This window comes from Galendromus occidentalis, unplaced genomic scaffold (assembly GCF_000255335.2).
Source record: "Galendromus occidentalis unplaced genomic scaffold, Mocc_1.1 scf7180000077430, whole genome shotgun sequence".
In the NCBI taxonomy this organism is placed as follows: Eukaryota; Metazoa; Arthropoda; class Arachnida; order Mesostigmata; family Phytoseiidae; genus Galendromus; species Galendromus occidentalis.
Window position 1 is genome coordinate 365844 of NW_003805418.1, and position 19281 is coordinate 385124.

The 19281-nt window shown below is 51.5% G+C and overlaps 5 protein-coding genes across 6 annotated transcripts; 2 read left to right on the forward strand and 3 right to left on the reverse strand.

Annotated features, from left to right (window-relative positions):
- Window positions 1-101: 101 nt before the first annotated feature.
- Window positions 102-2524, forward strand: l(3)73Ah (polycomb group ring finger 3-like lethal (3) 73Ah). Its single transcript, XM_003742722.2, has 7 exons — window positions 102-464; window positions 572-747; window positions 870-1022; window positions 1139-1239; window positions 1551-1670; window positions 1819-1965; window positions 2121-2524. The coding sequence occupies exons 2-7, from the start codon at window positions 642-644 to the stop codon at window positions 2244-2246; spliced, it is 753 nt and encodes a 250-aa protein (XP_003742770.1). The 5' UTR covers window positions 102-464; window positions 572-641; the 3' UTR covers window positions 2247-2524.
- Window positions 2525-4365: 1841 nt separating this feature from the next.
- Window positions 4366-8808, reverse strand: LOC100901493 (casein kinase I). 2 transcript variants are annotated; one of them, XM_003742723.2, is made up of 8 exons: window positions 8527-8808; window positions 6454-6560; window positions 6173-6346; window positions 5945-6067; window positions 5668-5787; window positions 5427-5529; window positions 4960-5239; window positions 4366-4501 (listed from the first exon to the last, which is right to left on the reverse strand). In XM_003742723.2, the coding sequence occupies exons 1-8, from the start codon at window positions 8656-8658 to the stop codon at window positions 4485-4487; spliced, it is 1056 nt and encodes a 351-aa protein (XP_003742771.1). In that variant the 5' UTR covers window positions 8659-8808; the 3' UTR covers window positions 4366-4484. The 2 variants fall into 2 exon arrangements, with proteins under 2 accessions (XP_003742771.1, XP_018494820.1); XM_018639304.1 differs by lacking the exon at window positions 4366-4501 and having other exon boundaries at window positions 4723-5239.
- Window positions 8809-12699: 3891 nt separating this feature from the next.
- Window positions 12700-13651, reverse strand: LOC100901635 (zinc finger protein 830). Its single transcript, XM_003742724.2, has 2 exons — window positions 13051-13651; window positions 12700-12953 (listed from the first exon to the last, which is right to left on the reverse strand). The coding sequence occupies exons 1-2, from the start codon at window positions 13621-13623 to the stop codon at window positions 12741-12743; spliced, it is 786 nt and encodes a 261-aa protein (XP_003742772.1). The 5' UTR covers window positions 13624-13651; the 3' UTR covers window positions 12700-12740.
- A 1271-nt stretch (window positions 13652-14922) lies between these two features.
- SdhB (Succinate dehydrogenase, subunit B (iron-sulfur)) lies at window positions 14923-16759 on the reverse strand. Its single transcript, XM_003742725.1, has 6 exons — window positions 16466-16759; window positions 16074-16302; window positions 15875-15983; window positions 15663-15789; window positions 15307-15546; window positions 14923-15175 (listed from the first exon to the last, which is right to left on the reverse strand). Exons 1-6 carry the CDS (start codon window positions 16520-16522, stop codon window positions 15080-15082), a joined length of 858 nt encoding a protein of 285 aa, XP_003742773.1. The 5' UTR covers window positions 16523-16759; the 3' UTR covers window positions 14923-15079.
- LOC100901918 (zinc finger protein 830) lies at window positions 16688-18178 on the forward strand. The gene is made up of 3 exons (XM_003742726.1): window positions 16688-16924; window positions 17175-17794; window positions 17892-18178. The coding sequence occupies exons 2-3, from the start codon at window positions 17222-17224 to the stop codon at window positions 18102-18104; spliced, it is 786 nt and encodes a 261-aa protein (XP_003742774.1). The 5' UTR covers window positions 16688-16924; window positions 17175-17221; the 3' UTR covers window positions 18105-18178.
- Window positions 18179-19281: the final 1103 nt, after the last annotated feature.

Below are 19281 nucleotides of genomic sequence, written 5' to 3' on the forward strand. Positions count from 1 at the left end.
TCGGGACCCTGCCCATATCCTTCTAAGCGGGGCACCTCTCGGAGCCGATCTGCGTCTGCTCGCACTTTTGTTTTGTTCTCGAGATGTAAATAATGGTCGACGACGACTGTGCAGCCAGCCAGCCACCGACCGCACACTCACGGACCGCTGCTGCTGCAATTGAAGGCTGTCGGAAATTAAAGTGTGAAAATTCGCCTCTCTGGGAAGCTCGTTGAAGTAGTTATGTGCGTGGCGCTCCGTCGGCGTGCCGATCCCGACGCTCCGTCCTCTCGTTACTGATCACATCGCCCTCGGTCAGGATTGCCGGTGGTGACTTGCGCTTCGGCGATTGACACCGTGGTGTGCGGCGACCGAGGTCCCGGCTCGTCACGGGAAGTGATCCACTTCGAGATCATATGTCAGCTTCAATGTCCTCTTCGGTATAGAGGAGCGACGTGCATCTCTAGTATGTGCCCTTCCGCGAGGTGGGTCAGATGTTCGAGATTCGAGGAATGGAGTCAAGCTGATGACATCCTGAACTGACCGGCAACTCGGCAATGCATGAACGTCCGTATATTCTTATTCGTTCTAGGACCCCCCATGGTACAAGTTTCGTGAAGTCCTTGGGTTATTGTCTTCACTGAAGCGTCGCTGTGCTCAACATGGAACGTAAAATCAAATTGAAGACCCTCAACGTGCATATAACATGCCGGATCTGCAAAGGCTACCTCATCGATGCGACGACGGTGACAGAATGTCTGCATACATGTGAGTTTTATGCCGTATTTCAGTTCGGAAATCAAATTCATGCCGTCGAACAGCGCCGCGCCCATGGCGCATGCCGGGAACACGGGACTTCACACTGAAGTATCCTTTATATATTCTTCCAGTTTGCAAAAGCTGTCTTGTGAAACATCTGGAGGAGAAAAACACGTGCCCACAGTGCGAAACGCTCATTCATCAGAGTCATCCCCTCAACTATGTCGCATACGACAGGACGATGCAGGATGTTGTTTACCGATTAGTTCCCGACCTCCAGAAAAGTTAGTTGGCTGCATCCTGCTCGGGCGTTTACCGTCGTGAGAATTTATCGATTCATCTGGGTGAACACAGAAAGTCGTTTTTTCTTTCGATCCGAGATTGGGGAAATTATTTTCAGAGGAGCTCCGTCGAGAACATGATTTCTACAAGAGTAAGGGCCTACCTTTCCCGAGAAACCTCCTCCCGAATCTCCAAGCTCTGCTCAAAGATATTGAGCCGGTGAGTATTCTTCTGCTATCAGACAGTAAAGGCACACTTCCTAATTGTCAGGCCTAGGCCCATTCGGACCACGCGTCGCACGGCAGTCGTCTCCGACTCATCTGTGAACCATGTATGATTTATACAAGCTCGGCAAAACATCGAGAGACAGCTGTCGGCGATAGTCATGGGCCCAGAGATTACATTGTCGGATATCTCCTTTCCCTGATTCCTCGGCGGGAATTTCTAGAGGAATGTCATGTTTTTGCATGTAGGTATTTGCTCCGAAGTTTCTTCTTGAGTCACGATTATAATCGATGAAATTTCCTTAGAACGCGAAGGATGCAGAGCCGCAACCTGGGCCTTCCCATCAGAAAGATTCCGCTGGACGCACTGGCGATGATGAAAATCGGGATGATAATCAAGGAGATTGCCACAGAATGGACGAGCAGGTACGAGCCCTCCGCTCCTTCTCGATGTCAAGAGTCCAAACGAGGATCCCGGCTCCGATCGGGTCTTATGTCGCCTCCATACGCATGCGGGGCGCTCTGCGAACGAGCTCGGAAAAAAATCATCTGGTTTCTTCATTCTTATCTGCAGGTGAACCTCTGTCTGGAATCCGAGAATCCTGCATCGATGTCTCGCTTGGCTCGGAAGTTCGTTCGGGTGTCGGCTCAAGCGACTGTTACGCACTTGAAAAAATTCCTATCTAAGCAAATTTACAACACGACCGCGAAGTATAACGAGGTGAGTACTTTCTCTCGCGATTGAAAATCTCTGTTCTCTCAGGCTCCGAGGCAAAATGCCTGTATCGTCTCTCACAATCTGTCGCCCTTCTCGGACCTTCGCGAGTGAATGATATCGAACACTCATTGGGATTGTTTCTTCGCGTACTTCCCCAGGTGGAAATTCTCTGCAATGAAGAACTTCTTGGGAAGGACCACACGTTGAAGTTTGTGTCGGTGACCCGGTGGAGGTTCAAAGAACCTCCACTGCGTTTGAAGTATCGACCTAAGATGGAGCTGTGAAAGATGCTGAACTCTTTTAGGCTGAAGGACTGTTGATATAGTTTGAGTATGGAATTTGAAAGGAAACTTTATTATTGAATACTTTATTGTAAAAAAACGTGGAATCGTTTATTTATGAGGGACAACCCGAACAGAGGCTGAACAGCATCTACATATGTAATATACTCAATGAACGCTCAAATGCTCCTTGTAGAAATCTGACAATGAATGCATACCGTCATGTGTCACTGGTGCGGAAAACGCTCACGATTGAATCACCAGTTAATAAAGAATCGTAAAATGTTCATCGAATGTTCGTGTCTTATTGAGAACGTATCAATATTATCAATCATCTTGTATTGAGATGCTCGTGTCGAAGATTTTCTTTCTAAGCCGGAGAGGGCCGACCTATCTGGTCTTACAGATCTCGAGACCTCTCGCGGTGGGTTTCAGGGTCTCTTCCTCTAGCGTTCTCGTGTAAGCCTGATGCGGGAGGGAGACGGCTCGGAGCTGGATGAACGGTCCAACTCAGATCCGGTTGCCCGATGGTCGCTCTCTTAAGGATATTTCTTTCATTGAGATCGCGGTCGTCGCCTGATTGCAGGGGCATATAGCGCCGCTCAGATTTCGATCAAGTTTTTCCTCCGCTCTCGACGGGCACGGGAATCTCTAGACAGGCAAAGGGTAAACGATGAGTTTGATCAACGGTAACTTCCTCGAGGGTATTGATTGAAGAGACAACTTGGCCGCCAAAGTTTCCGGAACCAACTCCCCTTCCTTTCGTCTAATTCGATCTCTTGGAAGAGCCAATATTTCCACCAGATACTCACGAGAATATGCTGCGAGTCCCAATCCGGCAGCCGGATGGAATGAGACCCGCGGCCCCATACGTACGTGCTTTCGCCTTCAACGAGCGCAGGAATCATGTGCCGTGGTCGGTGAGGTCATGCAGCGGAGGGATCCTATGCCACCCTGAACAAGAGACTCTGATCTGCGCTCCCTCTTCTAGCGAATTCCCGCTCCACCTACCTCGCTCTATCCGACGATCCTCATTCATAAGGTAGCGAGCAAGACTCTGCTCGATGAGGATTCCGATGGATCGGTCTTGCCAGGGCTCTCTGCAGTTTGCGAATCGAGGCTCGGAGACTTGATCTCACTACTTGACTGTCGGACAAACGGCGAGCTACTCGCCGATGAGGACGGCGCGTTTCCTGCGGCTTTCAGAACGAAACTCGCATTTGATAATCCCCCAATGACTCGCTGGCCCTCTCTCCAATGCACTGCTATCCTGTGCGACGGGCTACGGCCCGACTCGTCCCAAACTCGCTATTTCTCGCAGCGACCTGAATATAAAATTTGTGAATGAGGTTTCGCGTCACCAGCAAGACATGCGCTCCGAGCGCGAATCAAGTCGAGACCTTGCAAGTCACTGGCCTACGAGACTGAGGCAACCCAATCCTCAGAGCCGTTTAAAGCGGAACGAGGAAATAAGTGAGCGGGAACTCAGCTACGGAACGACACGCATTCCGGCCATCTCTTTCCAGTGATGTAGGCGTGAGGACCATTGGAAGCGATGACCAATGAAAGAGGCGTGCGAGGTGCGACCGAGAGACGATGCTTCCGTCGGCCTGACTGCAATAAGATCAATCAGCAGTCAATCAGGTGAGGGGAAGAAAGAATCGGAGTCAGTTTCATGTTCATGTATTTCATACTGAACAAACTTATTGGGACCTAAAAGATTTCCAACGGGAGCCTTCGCTAATCGACTCACTGGATATTTTCTTGTTTCCTAGTCACATCTGTACAGAGTCACCATTCATCATCATCATGATCTCCTCCCGCTTCCCGATTGCTTTAGAAAAGTTTCGCTGCTGCTGTCGCCACTGCTGCTCCTGGCGTTGATTGGTTTCCATAGAAAAGGCATCGATTTTCCTCTGCTGATATCTGTTTTATAGCTCCTCTTGCCCTTACAACCTATATAGCTAATATTATACAATGCTGAGGAGCGTTCAACGAGGTCTTTCGCCTGTCCGCCGCATTCCCTCAAGTGTTCATCAGCCAGTATTATCCTTGTATACTTCAACTTTCCTCTCCGTTCACCGTTCTGCGGGTTTCACCACCCGAAGTATTTTTTTTTCGGTTTTATTTTCCAAGAATTCGTTAACTGTGGAATCTCAATTTTTTCCACCGCGACTTTTCATTTTCCTGCCATTCATCTTGCCTGCCCTCGAAGGGTCGAAACGATGTTTCCTCGTGCGCCTAATTCTTGGCGAGGTCTGTGGAAGAGAGAGAATGCTTGTGAGTCTTACATTCATAACTCACGCCTTCCATGCAACAATCGATTCATCGGTCTTCATCGACTTTCGTGTACTTGTTCGGTCGCGTCTCATTTCATTCAGCATGCAAACAATTCGACTTTTTGACATCGGTCTTCGCGACCCCCGGCGCGATCTCTCTCGTCGCTTGCTTTCAATTTGCAGTAATGCCCACGGGGAAAAGGTTGGAGTCTTTTATTTCTTCTTCTTATAATTCGATTTAGGTTCCGCAGTAATCTTCGTTATATGAGTACTCCAATCCGATGATACACAGGAGCACCGCGAATCCTTCTCGGGTGGTTCTACGATTGCGTCTCTTGCGTAGTCCCACATTATGCATGTATCCTTCTTGTGTTTCTTCTTGTTCTTAAGCTTGACCTGTCGTTTTCTCGCGCGTACATCAAAAGCACACGACTTACCCTGATTGGTAACACCGACTCCGCTGGCACCGGCTGCGGCGTTTTGACCCGTTTGAGAGGAAGACGGGCCGCCGTGCTGTCCCCCTTGAGACGAACCTACGCCAGATGCCCCGCCGGTCTTTTGCTTCAACATCGTCCAGTCGAAAATGTAGTCGTACTGATGGTTGAGTGTGCGGAAGAGGATCCTGAAGAGCTGGCGCAGATACATATAGTCGGGAGCTTCTTCGAAGCGAAGACCTCGGCAATAGTTTAGGTACATAGCAAACTCGGCCGGGTATCCCTGAAAATAAATTCTCGAGTTAAACAGACTGCTGATGCCTCCTTATTCTTCATTCCACCACGGATGTTTGGATCGGTAGGAAATCCTTTCGGTGGGAATAGAAGATCCCGATAGCTGGGCGCCCTGTAGGGCAGAGAGACTCGGTCGGCATCGAGCTCCGGAACTTCGTGACGCTCCGGGAACGCACCTTGGTTAAGAGCTCAATCGGCGTTCCCATCTTCTTTTCGGAGATCTTCTCATATTTTTGTTTCTTCGTCGCCGCTTTCAAGCCTTGCCACGGTAGAGACCCTCTGCAACAGAAGACCCGAATGATTCGGACGAATGCCTGAGGCTTGGGATTACTGAATCCTCTCGCAGGAGATCCCTGAGCGGTCCCGCCGGGGAGACTATCGCAAAGACCCGCAGATTGCGAACCCAGCTGAGCCTACCTGTTGAAGTACATGAGGACGTATCCGAGAGATTCCATGTCGTCCCGCCGGCTCTGCTCTATCCCGAGATGGGCGTTTATCGAGGCGTAACGCGCTGTGCCCGTAAGATTCTTGTCCTCTCTGTTGACGAATAGACAGATCAATGAGCAAAAATTCACAACAAAATCGACCTCTTTTTCGAAACTACTCCCGAGCAACGTCTGAGAGCGTCGGAATCTTCCTATTTGTTCCGCGAAAACGGCGGCGGCCGCGACAGACCTGCCCTGAGAGCTCTCACCTGTAGGGGATGTGCTGCCTGCTTTTGCTGTCCCGGTATTTTTTAGAGAGACCAAAATCTATGAGGAAGAGCTTATTGCAGTGACGCCCGATTCCCATCAGAAAATTATCAGGTTTGATATCTCTGTAATGCAATAAGGAACTTTTAATTCGAGCCCAATGTCATCGGATCGATCATCCAGAATGAGCGAGTAGGAAGAACGGATCTTGGTTCATCTCTGACTTTTACCTGTGGATGAAATTCTTGGAATGGACAAACTCAATGCGTCCAATCATCTGGTCTGCGAGCATCAGCACAGTCTTCATGGTGAAGCGGCGCGAGCAAAAATTAAATAGGTCCTCCAGACTTGGGCCGAGAAGGTCCATAACAAGTAGATTGTATTCCTTTTCACTACCATACCAGCTGCGAAGAGAACGGATAAGGAAATTAGTACACATCGTTATATCTGATGATAAGACTCATGTGAGGATTTCGCGAGGAGCAAATAATGGATTTTCAATTCGACGTACCGGATGTGTGGAATTCCGATGCCCCCCTGGAGGAGCTTATAGAGCTTGGACTCATAGAGCAGCTGTGGGTGACGGGCTTTGATGGACTCTAGCTTGACGGCTACTTCCTAGAATGACAACAAGATTTAGTTTAGAACTTCGATCCGACTTTTTGCACGGAGTCGTAGGCTTCGTTCTCTCGGGTGGCAGTCGGCAGTAAGACTGACAGCGTTCGCTAACGATGAGATTGTAACGAATACACAGAACAAGATGACGCACTGTGATGCACATCAAGTCGTCATCGACGAAGGCATCCATGGGAAAACTCTTGAGAATCGTTGCCGATTCAATCAGGTTATTGTAGCTCTGCAATCATGCTCACAACCGGCGTGGGCGTCGCCTGCCGTGATCGGGTTCTAAATCTGCTTTTGACGAATCCACGGCAACGATGTCCACGCTGACGACAGATTTCACCACGGTTGTCGATGCCAACTGGGCCGCGCCGATATGGATCTAGGCCGATACAGAAACAACGAGGATTTGCGGGAGTACTCTCCGGGAGCTTCGCCATGGAAGAGTATCCTCTCAATTGAAACGCATTTCGGGAGACATTAGCAGAAATGATAGCATAGAATGATTCCACGCCGCGGACTACGTGGGAACCCGATTCTCCCCCGACGGTGAGCCGTGTCCCCACTGCTTGCTTTCTCGTCCAGGAGGATGCACGAGTAAGTTGGAATTAGGGAGTGATTGACCTGGATGAGGGCAGCTGATTATTATCGCTCAAGCTGCTATCCCTTTGTTGTCATCGCCTCGCGACGACTCTCCATGTTAATGACGTCGCTCCACAGTCTCGAACATGTGCTCCATGAGTACTTAGTGAAGAGCAAGTTCTGCATAAACTCGAGGGGCCGATGGCTGCGCAAGGGAGATGCGCGCAACTGAGACGTTAACAACGATCACCATTTATGAAATGCACGAGATCATCCGACGCTGAATCGATATGGGAGCTATGCCCATAAAGCACGCTTTGGACTCAGTCAATTCTTCTCGCGACGGCAACATAAGCTCGAAATATGAGGTGAAATGTTCAGACAGTGCCGTCTTCGATGAGATCTCAAACAAAGCCCCACAGATCTGATTGCGAGATGTAGATGAGTTGCTGCCGAGCACACGAATCGAGAAGGCAGACGCCGTCGAACTGCCGATCGTATGGAGAAATCGAGAGAGATTCGTCCTAATTTTCGAGCACAAGAAAATGTGTTGTCCAACCGAGCGCGAGAACAGCCATAGTCTTGTTGGGACACTTGCGAAAGAAGAGAAGATTTGGCTGCCAATGCCTTGTTTCGAGAAAACAGCGTCAGTCTCAAGGATGCTGCCGCCGTCTCATTACGAAATATTCAGAAACTGCATCTCTTCGTCGTTGTTGTTATTAGCATCAGCGTTGTTGTACTGGCCTCACATCACGTCGACGGGTTATTCGGGAGCCTGTATAACGCATGTCGATGTGGGTGTATATCGTTGGGACAAATATTCGTGTCCGCCCGTCCATAGCTTGGGCTGGCCGACTTGCTTCGGCACGAGCTGCGATCTCCTGGCCTGAACGATCCCAAACACTGGAGTTCAACGCGGAGATCTCGTTCGGTTCCCCCAAACACTGTCCATCAGACACGCAAGTTCCCCGGAACTATTGAGAATGACGGCAGGGAGGGCAGCACCAGCTCCAGCAAGATCAGAAGGAGCCCCCAATGGCGACGGTGCAACAACAATGACTTCGCCATTTTCCCATGAGAGCAGCTCGAATTTCGTCGCAGCCATCGACGCCAGCAGCGTCACTGCACTTCTTACTGACTCATCGGACCGTTTGAACTCTAAAAGTGGGAAAACTCATATCCAGGACGATGATATACAACTCAAGGCCTAACAGCAGCAACTAGCTGGCCGCTGGCGCTGTGTTGTAGCCATGGCCTTCGAGCTGCGGAAGCACTGAATTATTAACCTATAACAGAACGAGCCAACGAGCATGCATTTCGAGTGGTCCGATTCTGAGACGCGGCCCCTACGCTGCGGAGCTCGTGACACAAGCTGACTGACCTCTCCATTGGTGATGTTGAGTCCGAGGTAAATGTCCCCGAAAGATCCGCTCCCGATTTTTCGGACGAGGCGATACTTCCCACCGACGATGAACTCTATTCTGCCCGTGGTGGAGCTTGCTGTGGCCGACATCTCGGCACTAGACGGACGGAGTCTCCGGCCGAAAATCACCTGGCGTTCTTTGCGAGGTAATGACTGAGAGCGACGCACGACTAACGCACGATTCAGTCTACGGTCACCAACACCACAGCAGCAGCACTAGCAGCAGCTTTGATTGCCTGATTGCAGAACGACGGTAGCGCCACCTCCAGCTCGGCAGATCCAAGGGCGAATGTAACGCTGATGGGAGCGCGCGCTGATTCGAACTTCAATTTTTGGCGGTTCTCCGACTTCCTCCTGGCTGACGAGACGATGCGGGTAGAGCGTAAGGACGTAGAAACCGGGACGTTCGAACGAGGGTATATCGGACGTCGGTGTTTCCAGTGAGACCGTGAAGTGCAGATGCTGAGTGAATCGAATGAGTTTCCGATTCGATCTTAAATACGAACTTGCGTCGCGGCAGCAATGGAGAGAGCCCAACCCTCTCTTGGGCTGATACGGAGCTCTGAAACAAGGGGCGCAACGGTATTTCCTCTGCACCGCGTCAGCGAGTTTGATTGTCGCCCACGAGAGAGGGGGTGTGTAGAGTCCAAATCTCGGACGGCGCCTCGCACAATCGTTTTCAAAAAAGAGCTAGGTAGGGGCTGAAAGTTGCCACCCGCCAGCATCGCGGGGTGAATCTACGAATTCCACGAATCGCAGCTCGTCGTGAGAATCGCCCCGAGGACATGCAAAAGAGATTTTTCTCCTATTCATGATACTGCTCGTGAATAAAATTCGATGTTCCAGGCCGCTTATACTGCTCGCCAACCTGTGGTCTCTATTGCACCCAATCTGTGAATCGCTGGTAATCTCTGTCAATCCGTGCGGCAATCATGTCCTGGAGATTGTACGGGAGGAAACTACAGATGAGCTCGGTATCCAGATTCCTTGCTGCTCGGAGGGAAAGCCATCTCCCGTTGAGACGTCGAGGGATCCCCGGGAAGCATTGCAGGATTTGCGCGACGTCGCGACGCCGACGTGGGCACAGGCGACCCCGATGGGTCGATGAGCTATTCGATCAAAGACCCGCGGCGCGGGCACAACCGGGGGTCTATTGAGCGTGGACCGTGTCCTCCCAGAAATCGCGACTCGGTGAAAGCATACTTTGTTGCGAAAATTCGCCAGGGTTCCGCGAAAAAGACACAGGATCTCGGCTCAGACATAACTGTCCAATTGAAGTCACCGGAGTCCCACAAGAGCGAAACGAGATCGATGGACCCTTTTGAGATTCGGGTTCCGATCCGGATCAGCGCCCGATCTCGTTATCCAATACCCCAGCGAGCAAAGTAATCTAAAATGACTTTCACGAGCGGCCTCCGCCCTTGGTGAAATCCGGTGAGTCCGAACCCGGGCGAATGTACATACAACCCGACCCCGCGGCTAAAGGCGTCGAAGGCGCTAATGGAGTTCGAATCGACGAGGGCGCCGCATCGAATCACTCCTCTGCTAGGCGAACGAATGCTCACACGAATCGGCACATCGCGAATCGCGAGCGCTGATGATTTCGACGAGGTTCGCGCCGACCTCCGAAGCCGAGTCACAGATTCTCAGCAAGAGAAGCGTTTCTGCCAGCGAAGTCGATTCCACAGGGAGAGCTTCCGTGGTCAGAAGGACCTGGGAGTGTTTCCTTCCTTATCTTTGGGTTTCTCATCACTATCAAGGCTGAGCACTCAAGCTTCCGAGGTAGTGAGCTCTGACCACTCGCCGCCGGGACAAGCGGTCGCTTGGCGGGGGTGTCCACTGGGTTATTGAACTTGAATGCTTCGCTGAGTAACTCGTGACAAGGATTATCGTGATCGGGAAGAATAGTTTCTGTTCCGGTTTTTATCATCATGAGTATTAGCGATCAACGGCCACGGCGCACCCCGGGGGATTCCGCACATCGATTTTGTCGTGGACTCCTCCCGATCCGAGATATCACCTGAGGGCTCGCGAATGAGGCAGTACGGCGCAGGCCTGTTCCCGAAGTTTTCCGACGACGGGTGAAGGAAGCGTCTTGAGGGATGAATCTGCTCAAATGTTGGTCAGACGCCGATCGGAGATGGCTGCCATTTCTGAAAGCATGGGGCTCCAGTACTCCGTCGAGTACTCATCCCTCCTGACATCTCATTGTTCAAGACAGGAGTCGAACCGACTGAGTTTCGAATAACCCAGCCGATGGAAATCGGTGGCTTTCATCTCGATTCGGTTCTGGGAATCTTTCGTCGACAATGACTCGCGAAGCCAGTCCCGACGGCGTACGTGGTGACCCAAGATCCGGTGTGACATATCAATAAAACCATCATTTCCGCCTTAGTAAAGAAAAGCTTCACAAGAGAGGCAGAGTCTCAACCCTCACTCGAGCATGGAAGTTGAATGGGTAGTCACACATGGAAAGAGCATTTTCCATTTCCTTGACGCATCGTACATTAGAAATCTTCCCGGTCACGACGGCAGGGGACTCAGACTTATCCGTCTTCACAGCTGCTCGCCACTGTCATGGAGAACGCACGTCTCCAAGGAAAATCGATTCCCTGCCAGCGCCCCTGATCAACTTCTTAGAGAGACTGCAAGCCGAAGCCTGGCCTCGCTCGCCGGTGGATCGAATGCACTGGCGGAGTTCGATGCACATTCGGAGCGAGCAAGTCAGATGAAAGAAGTTCCCCCAGGAACTCATACTCGACTCGACATTGCGGCGGGTATTGTCAACGGATCGGGCAAGGATCAGCATTCTCCAATCATCATCCATAATTCGATTCCTCCTCGAATTCTATCGGACAGGGAGACCCTCATGAATCAAGACGGGCATATCATTGGACGGAGATCCGGCTGGAGCAATGTTTTGAACAATCGCTGCCGCCGAATTAATTTGTTCAAGCGAGATGAGTTCAGAATCGAGATCTTTCCCACTTTCCCAGAGTGTGGGAATACCCAAACTGTGACTCCATCTCGAGATTGATGCTTGTCCGGGCCATGCCGATACAGTACCCAGCAGTAGACACTGTAATTTTCAGATGTAAAGGATCGCTTCCACTTTTCTCCCGTATGGGTACGGACGATCAAGAATTCAGATGTCAACCGGTGATTCTGTCTCACGCTCACGACCAGGGTGGGAATGGTTCGGATTGGTATGTATCGGACCGGCTTCTCACGGGCAATGGAAGCTTCCGAGCGTGGGTACAGCCATCGGGTTCGGGGCGCTCCTGAAGTACTCCGGGAAGTTGCGCTGGAGCGCTGATTCTCAGTCAGCGGCGTATCCGCGGCGCTATCCTCAGCTTCCCGATGAGTTCGAAGGACAACTCGAACTCGAGTCAGGCTTGCGTCAGCACGTCTCGCGTCCACCTCCACAGGCTAGCTCGCATAGGCCCCTTACTACGCAGACCCCTGGAGAACTGTGGAGGAAAGTTCGGGCAATCATTGCGCCGAGGGGGAGGGGTTAGCTCCTAGGACATCTACCTGAAGCAGACTGATCCCTCCCAGGTGATCCATTTCGGAGATGAGAATAGGGTCATCATCGATCCACTCAAGCTGGTAGAAGAGTCAACAGCACGATTGTTTCTCAACAGCCTGGTTCATGTGCTCTCGAACTCTCGGCTCCTTCTCAAGCAGGTCGGAGACCCTTCCGCACCCGCCAAGAAAATTCGCGGGCCAGCTTCCCGCGGATGCATCCCTGAACCAAACCGAGTCGAATTCTCTCATTCTCAGATGGCGTTGTCGAACTCGGAAACGCGAAAAAAACTAGAATAATTCACGTTGAGCCTCCTTATTGCAGGAGGGTTTGCTCCGCATTCGTACATGGCGAGTTCGGGGCGACCCCGGAGCGCCTCTGAGATTCTCTCCTAATCAAGAGGCTGCAGCTCGAAGTGCTCACGGTTCTGATGCTGCGCCTCGCAATCGAAGATCGAGGAATGCGACTCTGGTCGACCGCCGGATCTATTGGAGCCCTAGAATTACCCGCGGGACCATCCAATGATGGAGTATGGGGGGAATGGGACCATGAGGAACGACGCATTTTCGCAATCAACTTTCATCGTGTTAAATTACATGATATGTACAGATATGAACAGGAGAGAGCTGAGGAGTCTCAGCTGCACTCAGTCAACGGCCTTCTGCCGCCAGTCTAAAAACTCAGCGAATTCCGTTCCATCGTCAGCGTCCATCGGAACTGCTCCTGCGCTGACCTCCACTCTCTTTATGTGCTCTCTACGAATTTCAAGTTCCCGGATTTTCTCCCATTTCGAGAGCATTTCGTCGGCTTCGTGCAATTCGCGCTCGCGCATGTCGTTCCCTTCGTCGATCTCCACGACCTATAAATGGATGAAATTGCACCTTAGAATCTCAAGCGCATCGAAACGCCCGCTGACAATTGTTGGAGATTGATCGAATGAGAAACCGCAAGCTCACCTGTTCACTCTTGGAGCCCTCTTCTCGGAGCTCTTTCTGGAACATTTCCCATTCAACCTCTCGAGGGTCTTTGTATTCGATGTTTCGAGCTTTGGCGTCCAATTTGGGGTCATCGAAGAATCCTTCCGGTAGAACTGATCCGTCTTCAGACAGCTTTGCCGATTTCGTATCAGGCTGCTCCTCAGGAGGAGAAGCGGGTCGTTTCAGCGTTTCAGCTTTTTCGGTGGGCTTGACCACTTCTCCATCGCTTTGTGACGGGGAAGCTTTGAGAGGGTTCTTCAGAATCGATTTCGGCGCCACTTTCGGAGGTTCAGGTACTTTCTTCACAATCGCTTCGTACTTATTTGGCGCCGGCGCCGGCATGGACTTGGCTGTTTTCTGAGCGCTGACATTGCGTTTGTGCTGCGCGCTGATCTGGTGGGCTGACCAATTTTTGATAGAGACTCCAGGGCACACTGTGCACGTGATTCTCCCGCTCGACGAGACTTTCGCGTAGGGACTCTGCTGCTCTGATCCAGAGCTCATCATTTTCTCCCGCATCAAACGCCGGAGATCCTCTTGGTTCCCAGCCATCGTTTCGGAGAAATGCACGAATTTTTGAGTAGGCTCTCGAGCTGCCCCTGGAAGTCGATTCCGCTGTCCGCTACCGATACAAGGGAGTCATCAATGAAGCATTTTTCCTGGGACGACAATCAATTCGATCGGTTGCTCACTGATCGACTAGTTGTAGGCGATGCACCGGACTCTCTCCGCGATAACACGCTGCATTCGATTTCGTACGAGAGCACTCGATGACAGAATTCTTGTCCCCCCGGTATCCCGCGGAATGATTGCCGCAGAGAATCGTACAATTCACCTTCTGACTTCACGCACTTTTTTCAAAGATGTTTCGGCGCGACAAGTTCGGGCCGCCAGGTCCGGATGATGTCCACTAGATGCCCCGCGATTCAAGGGAATGAGCGGCTCTCTCCGATCTTCCCACCTGGGGCAATTTCCAGAGACTCCTCCAAGAATTTCGAGAGCTACGGCAGCCGGAACCAGTTGACGTCGTTTGGGCACCCTCCAAACAGCGGATTCGGTTCAGCGCTCTTCGGAAGCCGTGCTCGAGCGGAGGGTATATTGCACGTCGATGTTTCCAGTGAGACCGTGAAGTGCAGATGCTGAGTGGATCGAATGTGTTTCCGATTCTATCTTAAATACGAAATTGCGCCGCGGCAGCAATGGAGGGAGCCCAACCCTCTCTTCGGCTGATACGGAGCTCTGAAACAAGGGGCGCAACGGTACCTCCTCTGCGGACGGCGCGGCGCCTCGCAGAATCGTTTTCGAAAAAGAGCTAGGTAGGGGCCGAAAGTTGCCACCCGCCAGCATCGCGGGGTGAATCTACGAATTTCACGAATCGCACGTCGCCGTGAGAATCGCCCCGAGGACGTGCAAGAGAGATTTTTCTCCCATTCATTATACTGCTCGTAAATAGAATTTTATGTTGCAGGCCGCTCATACTGCTCGCCAATCTGTGGTCTCTATTGCGACCAATCTGTGAGTCGCTGGTAATCTCTGTCAATCATGTCCTGGAGATTGAATGTAACGGAACTACAGATAGGCTTGGTATTCAGATTCCTTGCTGCTCGGAGGGGAAGCCATCTCCCTTTGAGGCGTCAAGGGATCCCCGGGAAGCATTGCATGTGCGACTTTTCGCCGAGCCTGGTCGGTGCTCTCTCGCAGGCCGTCGATCAGGCATCCTGTATCGCACAGGAGGTTCCCGCAAGCTCCGTCTTTGTCTATGCTCAGACTGCAAGGGTCGGTCTCCAGCTCGAACCAAGACGCTCGCGTTCCATCCTCCCGAGTACACTCACAGGGACGACCCTTGAAATATCTAGTCGAGATTCAAAGATCGGTTTATTGTCTCATGTCTTCGTCCCTAAAATTATTATCACTTCTGTGAGTCACTCTCCGCGGAGTGATCGTTGCCCCGGGGCTCAGAGCGGAAATCTTATCTCAGACTAAGATGGAAGTTTCAGATCACTATTATCTAGGCGGTGGTACCGCTGAGCTCCGGTGTTCCTTTCTTCGCGATACCGGACATCAGCTTCTTCAGTTCGGCGATGGATCTGCCGGGATTCAAACCCTACAGACAGAAAAATATTCCGATTATCGAGTCGTCGTTGCGAGGCATACCATAAAACCATTTGTTCACCGATTGTGAACAAATCTGATCTGACCAGCGATAACTCAATATTCTTTGGGGGGCATCCAAACCTTGGGACACGTCTTTGTACAGTTCATGATGGTGTGACATCTGTAGACGCTGAATGGATCCTGGAGCCGTTTGAGGCGCTCCGCGGTATTTTCATCCCTCGAATCGATGACCCAGCGATAGGCCTGCATGAGAACAGCCGGACCCAGATACTTGTCAGGGTTCCACCAGTAAGACGGGCACGATGTCGAGCAACAAGCGCACAGGATGCACTCGTATAGGCCGTCGAGCTTGGAGCGGTCCTTGAATGATTCGGAAACATTTCAGCGAGAAGATCTCAGTCCCTGTTCTCGCTCGAGCAGCGAGGAAATTGTTGGATCATACATATCTTCATGGGTCGAAATTCCGTCACTCAGACCTTGACACTCTGCAGGTTCTGCTTCTCCCCGTAATCGACCTGGGTTTTCTTCTGAAGCCAGGGCTCAATGGAGCGATATTGCGCATAGAAGAGGGACATGTCCGGCACCAGATCCTTGACGACGTACCTTGAATACCAGGACGCGCTATTTGAAAAGTCCGGACCGTCGTATCTCCAGCAATCTTTCAGTGTCCGCGCAGTATATGACTCACATGTGGGGTAGAGGATAGATCTTCAGATCGGCGGGATCTTTATCGATCTTACAGATGCATGCCAGAGTATTAGTTCCGCCGATGTTCATGGCACACGAACCACAGATGCCTATAGAATTGACAGTAAGGTCAATTTTGAATGCCGCTGCCTGAATATAATTTTTCCGAAATTCCGAATTCATGACGTTCGATTAGACACCTTCACGGCAGCTCCTGCGGAACGTCAATGTGGGGTCGATTTCGTTCTTGATTTTGATGAGAGCATCCAGAACCATGGGTCCGCATTGGTTCAGATCCACGGTGTATGTTTGCATCCGAGGTTTATCCCCCTTCTTCTCAGGGTCGAAGCGGTAGACGGTGAAGGTTTTCTTCAACTCGGGTTTCTCCTGTACCGCAGCGGCGGCCGCAGCCCGGGTAACGGCCCCCGTCTGGAGAGAATCGAACGCTCATCGTCTCCAATACACTTTATCAAAGTGAATACCGACCACCCTAGGAGTCTCTCGCGTACTCTGAAGCCGTATGTTTCGATTTTGGTACTATGCAGCATCTACCTCCGCTACTGCGCGTCAGAAGGGTTAATCGAGATCTTACCGTGACATTCCTCGTCTGTGAAGCACCGAGTTGAATTGAACGCAACATGAGCGCCATTCCGTCGGGTAACGAAGCGTTTGCGTTCGAGTTCAGGAAGAAAGATTTCGAGTGCTAGCACCGAAACCAAAATACTGACCCCGTCAAGAGACACCAAAGTCAAAACCTGTCGTCTGCGTGTTTGTAAACAAGCGCCAGACCCTTGCGCGACTGTGTTTCTCGAGCACGGCTTCCGAAGAGCTCTGAGCCGAATCCGCTTTTTGGAGAGCGCCCTCGCGACGTCGACTGGTTCTGGCTGTCGCAGTCCTCGAAATTCCTGGGGGAGTCTCTGAAAATTGCCCCAGGGAGAGAGCCGCTCATTCCCTAGAATCGCGAGGCATCTAGTCTGGACATCATCCGGACCTGGCGGCCCGAATTTGTCAGACCGAAACATCTTCAAAAAAACGTGCGTGAAATTAGAAGGTGAGTCGTACGAATCTCTGCGGCAATCATCCCGCGGGATCCCGGGGGGACAAGAGTTCTGTCGGTAGAGATGCGTCATCGAGTGGTCACGCGCGAAATCGGATGCAGCGTATTGTCGCGGTGAGGGTCCGGTGCATGGCCTACAACTAGTCGATCAGTGAGCAACCGATCGAATTGATTGTCGTCCCAGGAAAAATGCTTCATCGATGACTCCCTTGTATCGGTAGTGGACAGCGGAATCGACTTCCAGGGGCAGCTCGAGAGCATACTCGAAAATTCGTGCATTTCTCCGGAACGATGGCTGGGAACCAAGAGGATCTCCGGCGTTTGATGCGGGAGAAAATGATGAGCTCTGGATCAGAGCAGCAGAGTCCCTTCGCGAAAATCTCGTCCAGCGGGAGAATCACGTGCACAGTGTGCCCTGGAGTCTCCATCAAAAATTGGTCAACCCACCAGATCAGCGCGCAGCATAAACGCAATGTCAGCGCTCAGAAAACAGCCAAGTCCATGCCGCCGCCGGCACCGAAGAAGTACGAAGCGATTGTGAAGAAAGTTCCTGAACCTCCGAAAGTGGCGCCGAAATCGATTCTGAAGAACCCTCTCAAAGCTTCCCCGTCACAAAGCGATGGAGAAGTGGTCAAGCCCACCGAACAAGCCGAAACGCTAAAACGACCCGCTTCTCCCCCCGAGGAGCAGCCCGATGCGAAATCGGCGAAGCTGTCTGAAGACGGATCAGTTCTACCGGAAGGATTCTTCGATGACCCCAAATTGGACGCCAAAGCTCGAAACATCGAGTACAAAGACCCTCAAGAGGTCGAATGGGAAATGTTCCAGAAAGAACTCCGAGAAGAGGGCTCCAAGAGTGAACAGGTGAGCTTGCGGTTTCTCCTTCGATCATCCTCCAACAATTGTCAGCGGGCCTTTCGATGCGCTTGAGATTCTAAGGTGCAATTTCATCCATTTATAGGTCGTGGAGATCGACGAAGAAAACGACATGCGCGAACGTGAACTCCACGAAGCTGACGAAATGATCTCGAAATGGGAAAAAATCCGGGAACTTGAAATTCGCAAAGAGCACATGAAGAGAGTGGAGGTCAGCGACGGAGCCGCTCCGATGGACGCTGACGATGAAGCGGAATTCGCTGAGTTCTTAGACTGGCGGCAGAAGGCCGTTGACTGAGTGCAGCTATGTCTCTTCAGCTCTCTCCTGTGTATATCTGTACATATCATGTAATTTAACACGATGAAAGTTGATTGCGAGAATGCGTCGTTCCTCATGGTCCTATTCCCCCAATACTTCATCATTGGATGGTCCCGCGGGTGGTTCTAGGGCTCCAATAAATCCGGCGGTCGACCAGAGACGCATTCCTCGATCTTTGATTGTAAGGCGCAGCATCAAACCGTGAGCAGTTCGAGCTGCAGCCTCTTAATTAGAAGTGAATCTCAGAGGCGCTCCGGTGTCGCCCCGAATTCGCCGTGTACGAACGAGGAGCAAACTCTCCTGCAATATGGAGGCTCAGCGTAAATTATTCTAGTTTCTTTTTGCGTTTCCGAGTTCGATGACGCCATCTGAGAATTAGAGAAATCGAAATGAGAGAATCGGTCGGGTTCAGGGGTGCACCCGCGGGTAGCCGGCCCGCGAATTTCCTTGACGGGTGTTGAAGGGTCCCCGACCTTCTTGAGAAGGAGCCGAAAGTTTGAGAGCACATGAACTTGGCGGTAATCGGCTGCTGAGTGGTGTCGATCCTATTTGGCAGCGGGTTATTTTTCGGTTCTCTCCGGACTTTGGAAGTACCGCTACGAGTGGATTCAGAAAAGTACAACTCCGGGACGCAGTCCAACCGCGAGGTATCGATAGAGCTGGAGCACTGCTAATCTCGTCGATTATCGGCATGAGCTACAGTCAGTAGTCGAGTCAGCAGTCGCCACTCATTCAGTGGACCCATGCCGCCGGTCGAACCTCCGCATCTAGCGAAAGAAATTTCGAATCATCTGTCACTGTCTTTTCAAATCCCGCGTCTCTGGGAAGTGACTTGGCACGCGATAGCAGTCGATTGTGAAAGCTTCGACTTTTCATCGATCGGTTTCCGTTCGATCGTCCGAAACGCGCGTCGCGGCGCCGGCGTCCGTTTATGTCTACGATAGTTGCGAGGATTCCCGGAGAAATTGTCTGAGATTGCTTGAAACAGGCCCCAGACTGATGCAGCTTGTCAAGTGAGTCTAGGTTCGGTACGGGAAGCGCGACACTCCTAATCCATCAGGGATATCGAATCAGGAATTCGTGTCCACGGCCTGATTGTGCTCCTCTTTCCTCTCCGTTTCGGAAGTCCATCGATAGCTGAGTATCCGATCGGTCG

What these genes read in the sequence shown, in the direction of transcription:
- LOC100901918 (XM_003742726.1), top strand. Translation starts at nt 17,222, where the DNA reads ATGGCTGGGAACCAAGAGGATCTCCGGCGTTTGATGCGGGAGAAAATG. An exon ending in AGGGCTCCAAGAGTGAACAG is followed by an intron (nt 17,795 to 17,891) that starts GTGAGCTTGCGG and finishes ATCCATTTATAG; the next exon opens with GTCGTGGAGATCGACGAAGA.
- SdhB (XM_003742725.1), bottom strand. Translation starts at nt 16,522, where the DNA reads ATGGCGCTCATGTTGCGTTCAATTCAACTCGGTGCTTCACAGACGAGG. An exon ending in CACAGACGAGGAATGTCACG is followed by an intron (nt 16,303 to 16,465) that starts GTAAGATCTCGA and finishes GATTCTCTCCAG; the next exon opens with ACGGGGGCCGTTACCCGGGC. An exon ending in GTACAAAGACGTGTCCCAAG is followed by an intron (nt 15,176 to 15,306) that starts GTTTGGATGCCC and finishes TTCTGTCTGTAG; the next exon opens with GGTTTGAATCCCGGCAGATC.
- LOC100901493 (XM_018639304.1), bottom strand. Translation starts at nt 8,658, where the DNA reads ATGTCGGCCACAGCAAGCTCCACCACGGGCAGAATAGAGTTCATCGTC. An exon ending in TCAACATCACCAATGGAGAG is followed by an intron (nt 6,561 to 8,526) that starts GTCAGTCAGCTT and finishes TTGTCATTCTAG; the next exon opens with GAAGTAGCCGTCAAGCTAGA. An exon ending in GTCCTCATGTACTTCAACAG is followed by an intron (nt 5,530 to 5,667) that starts GTAGGCTCAGCT and finishes CTTCTGTTGCAG; the next exon opens with AGGGTCTCTACCGTGGCAAG.
- LOC100901635 (XM_003742724.2), bottom strand. Translation starts at nt 13,623, where the DNA reads ATGGCTGGGAACCAAGAGGATCTCCGGCGTTTGATGCGGGAGAAAATG. An exon ending in AGGGCTCCAAGAGTGAACAG is followed by an intron (nt 12,954 to 13,050) that starts GTGAGCTTGCGG and finishes ATCCATTTATAG; the next exon opens with GTCGTGGAGATCGACGAAGG.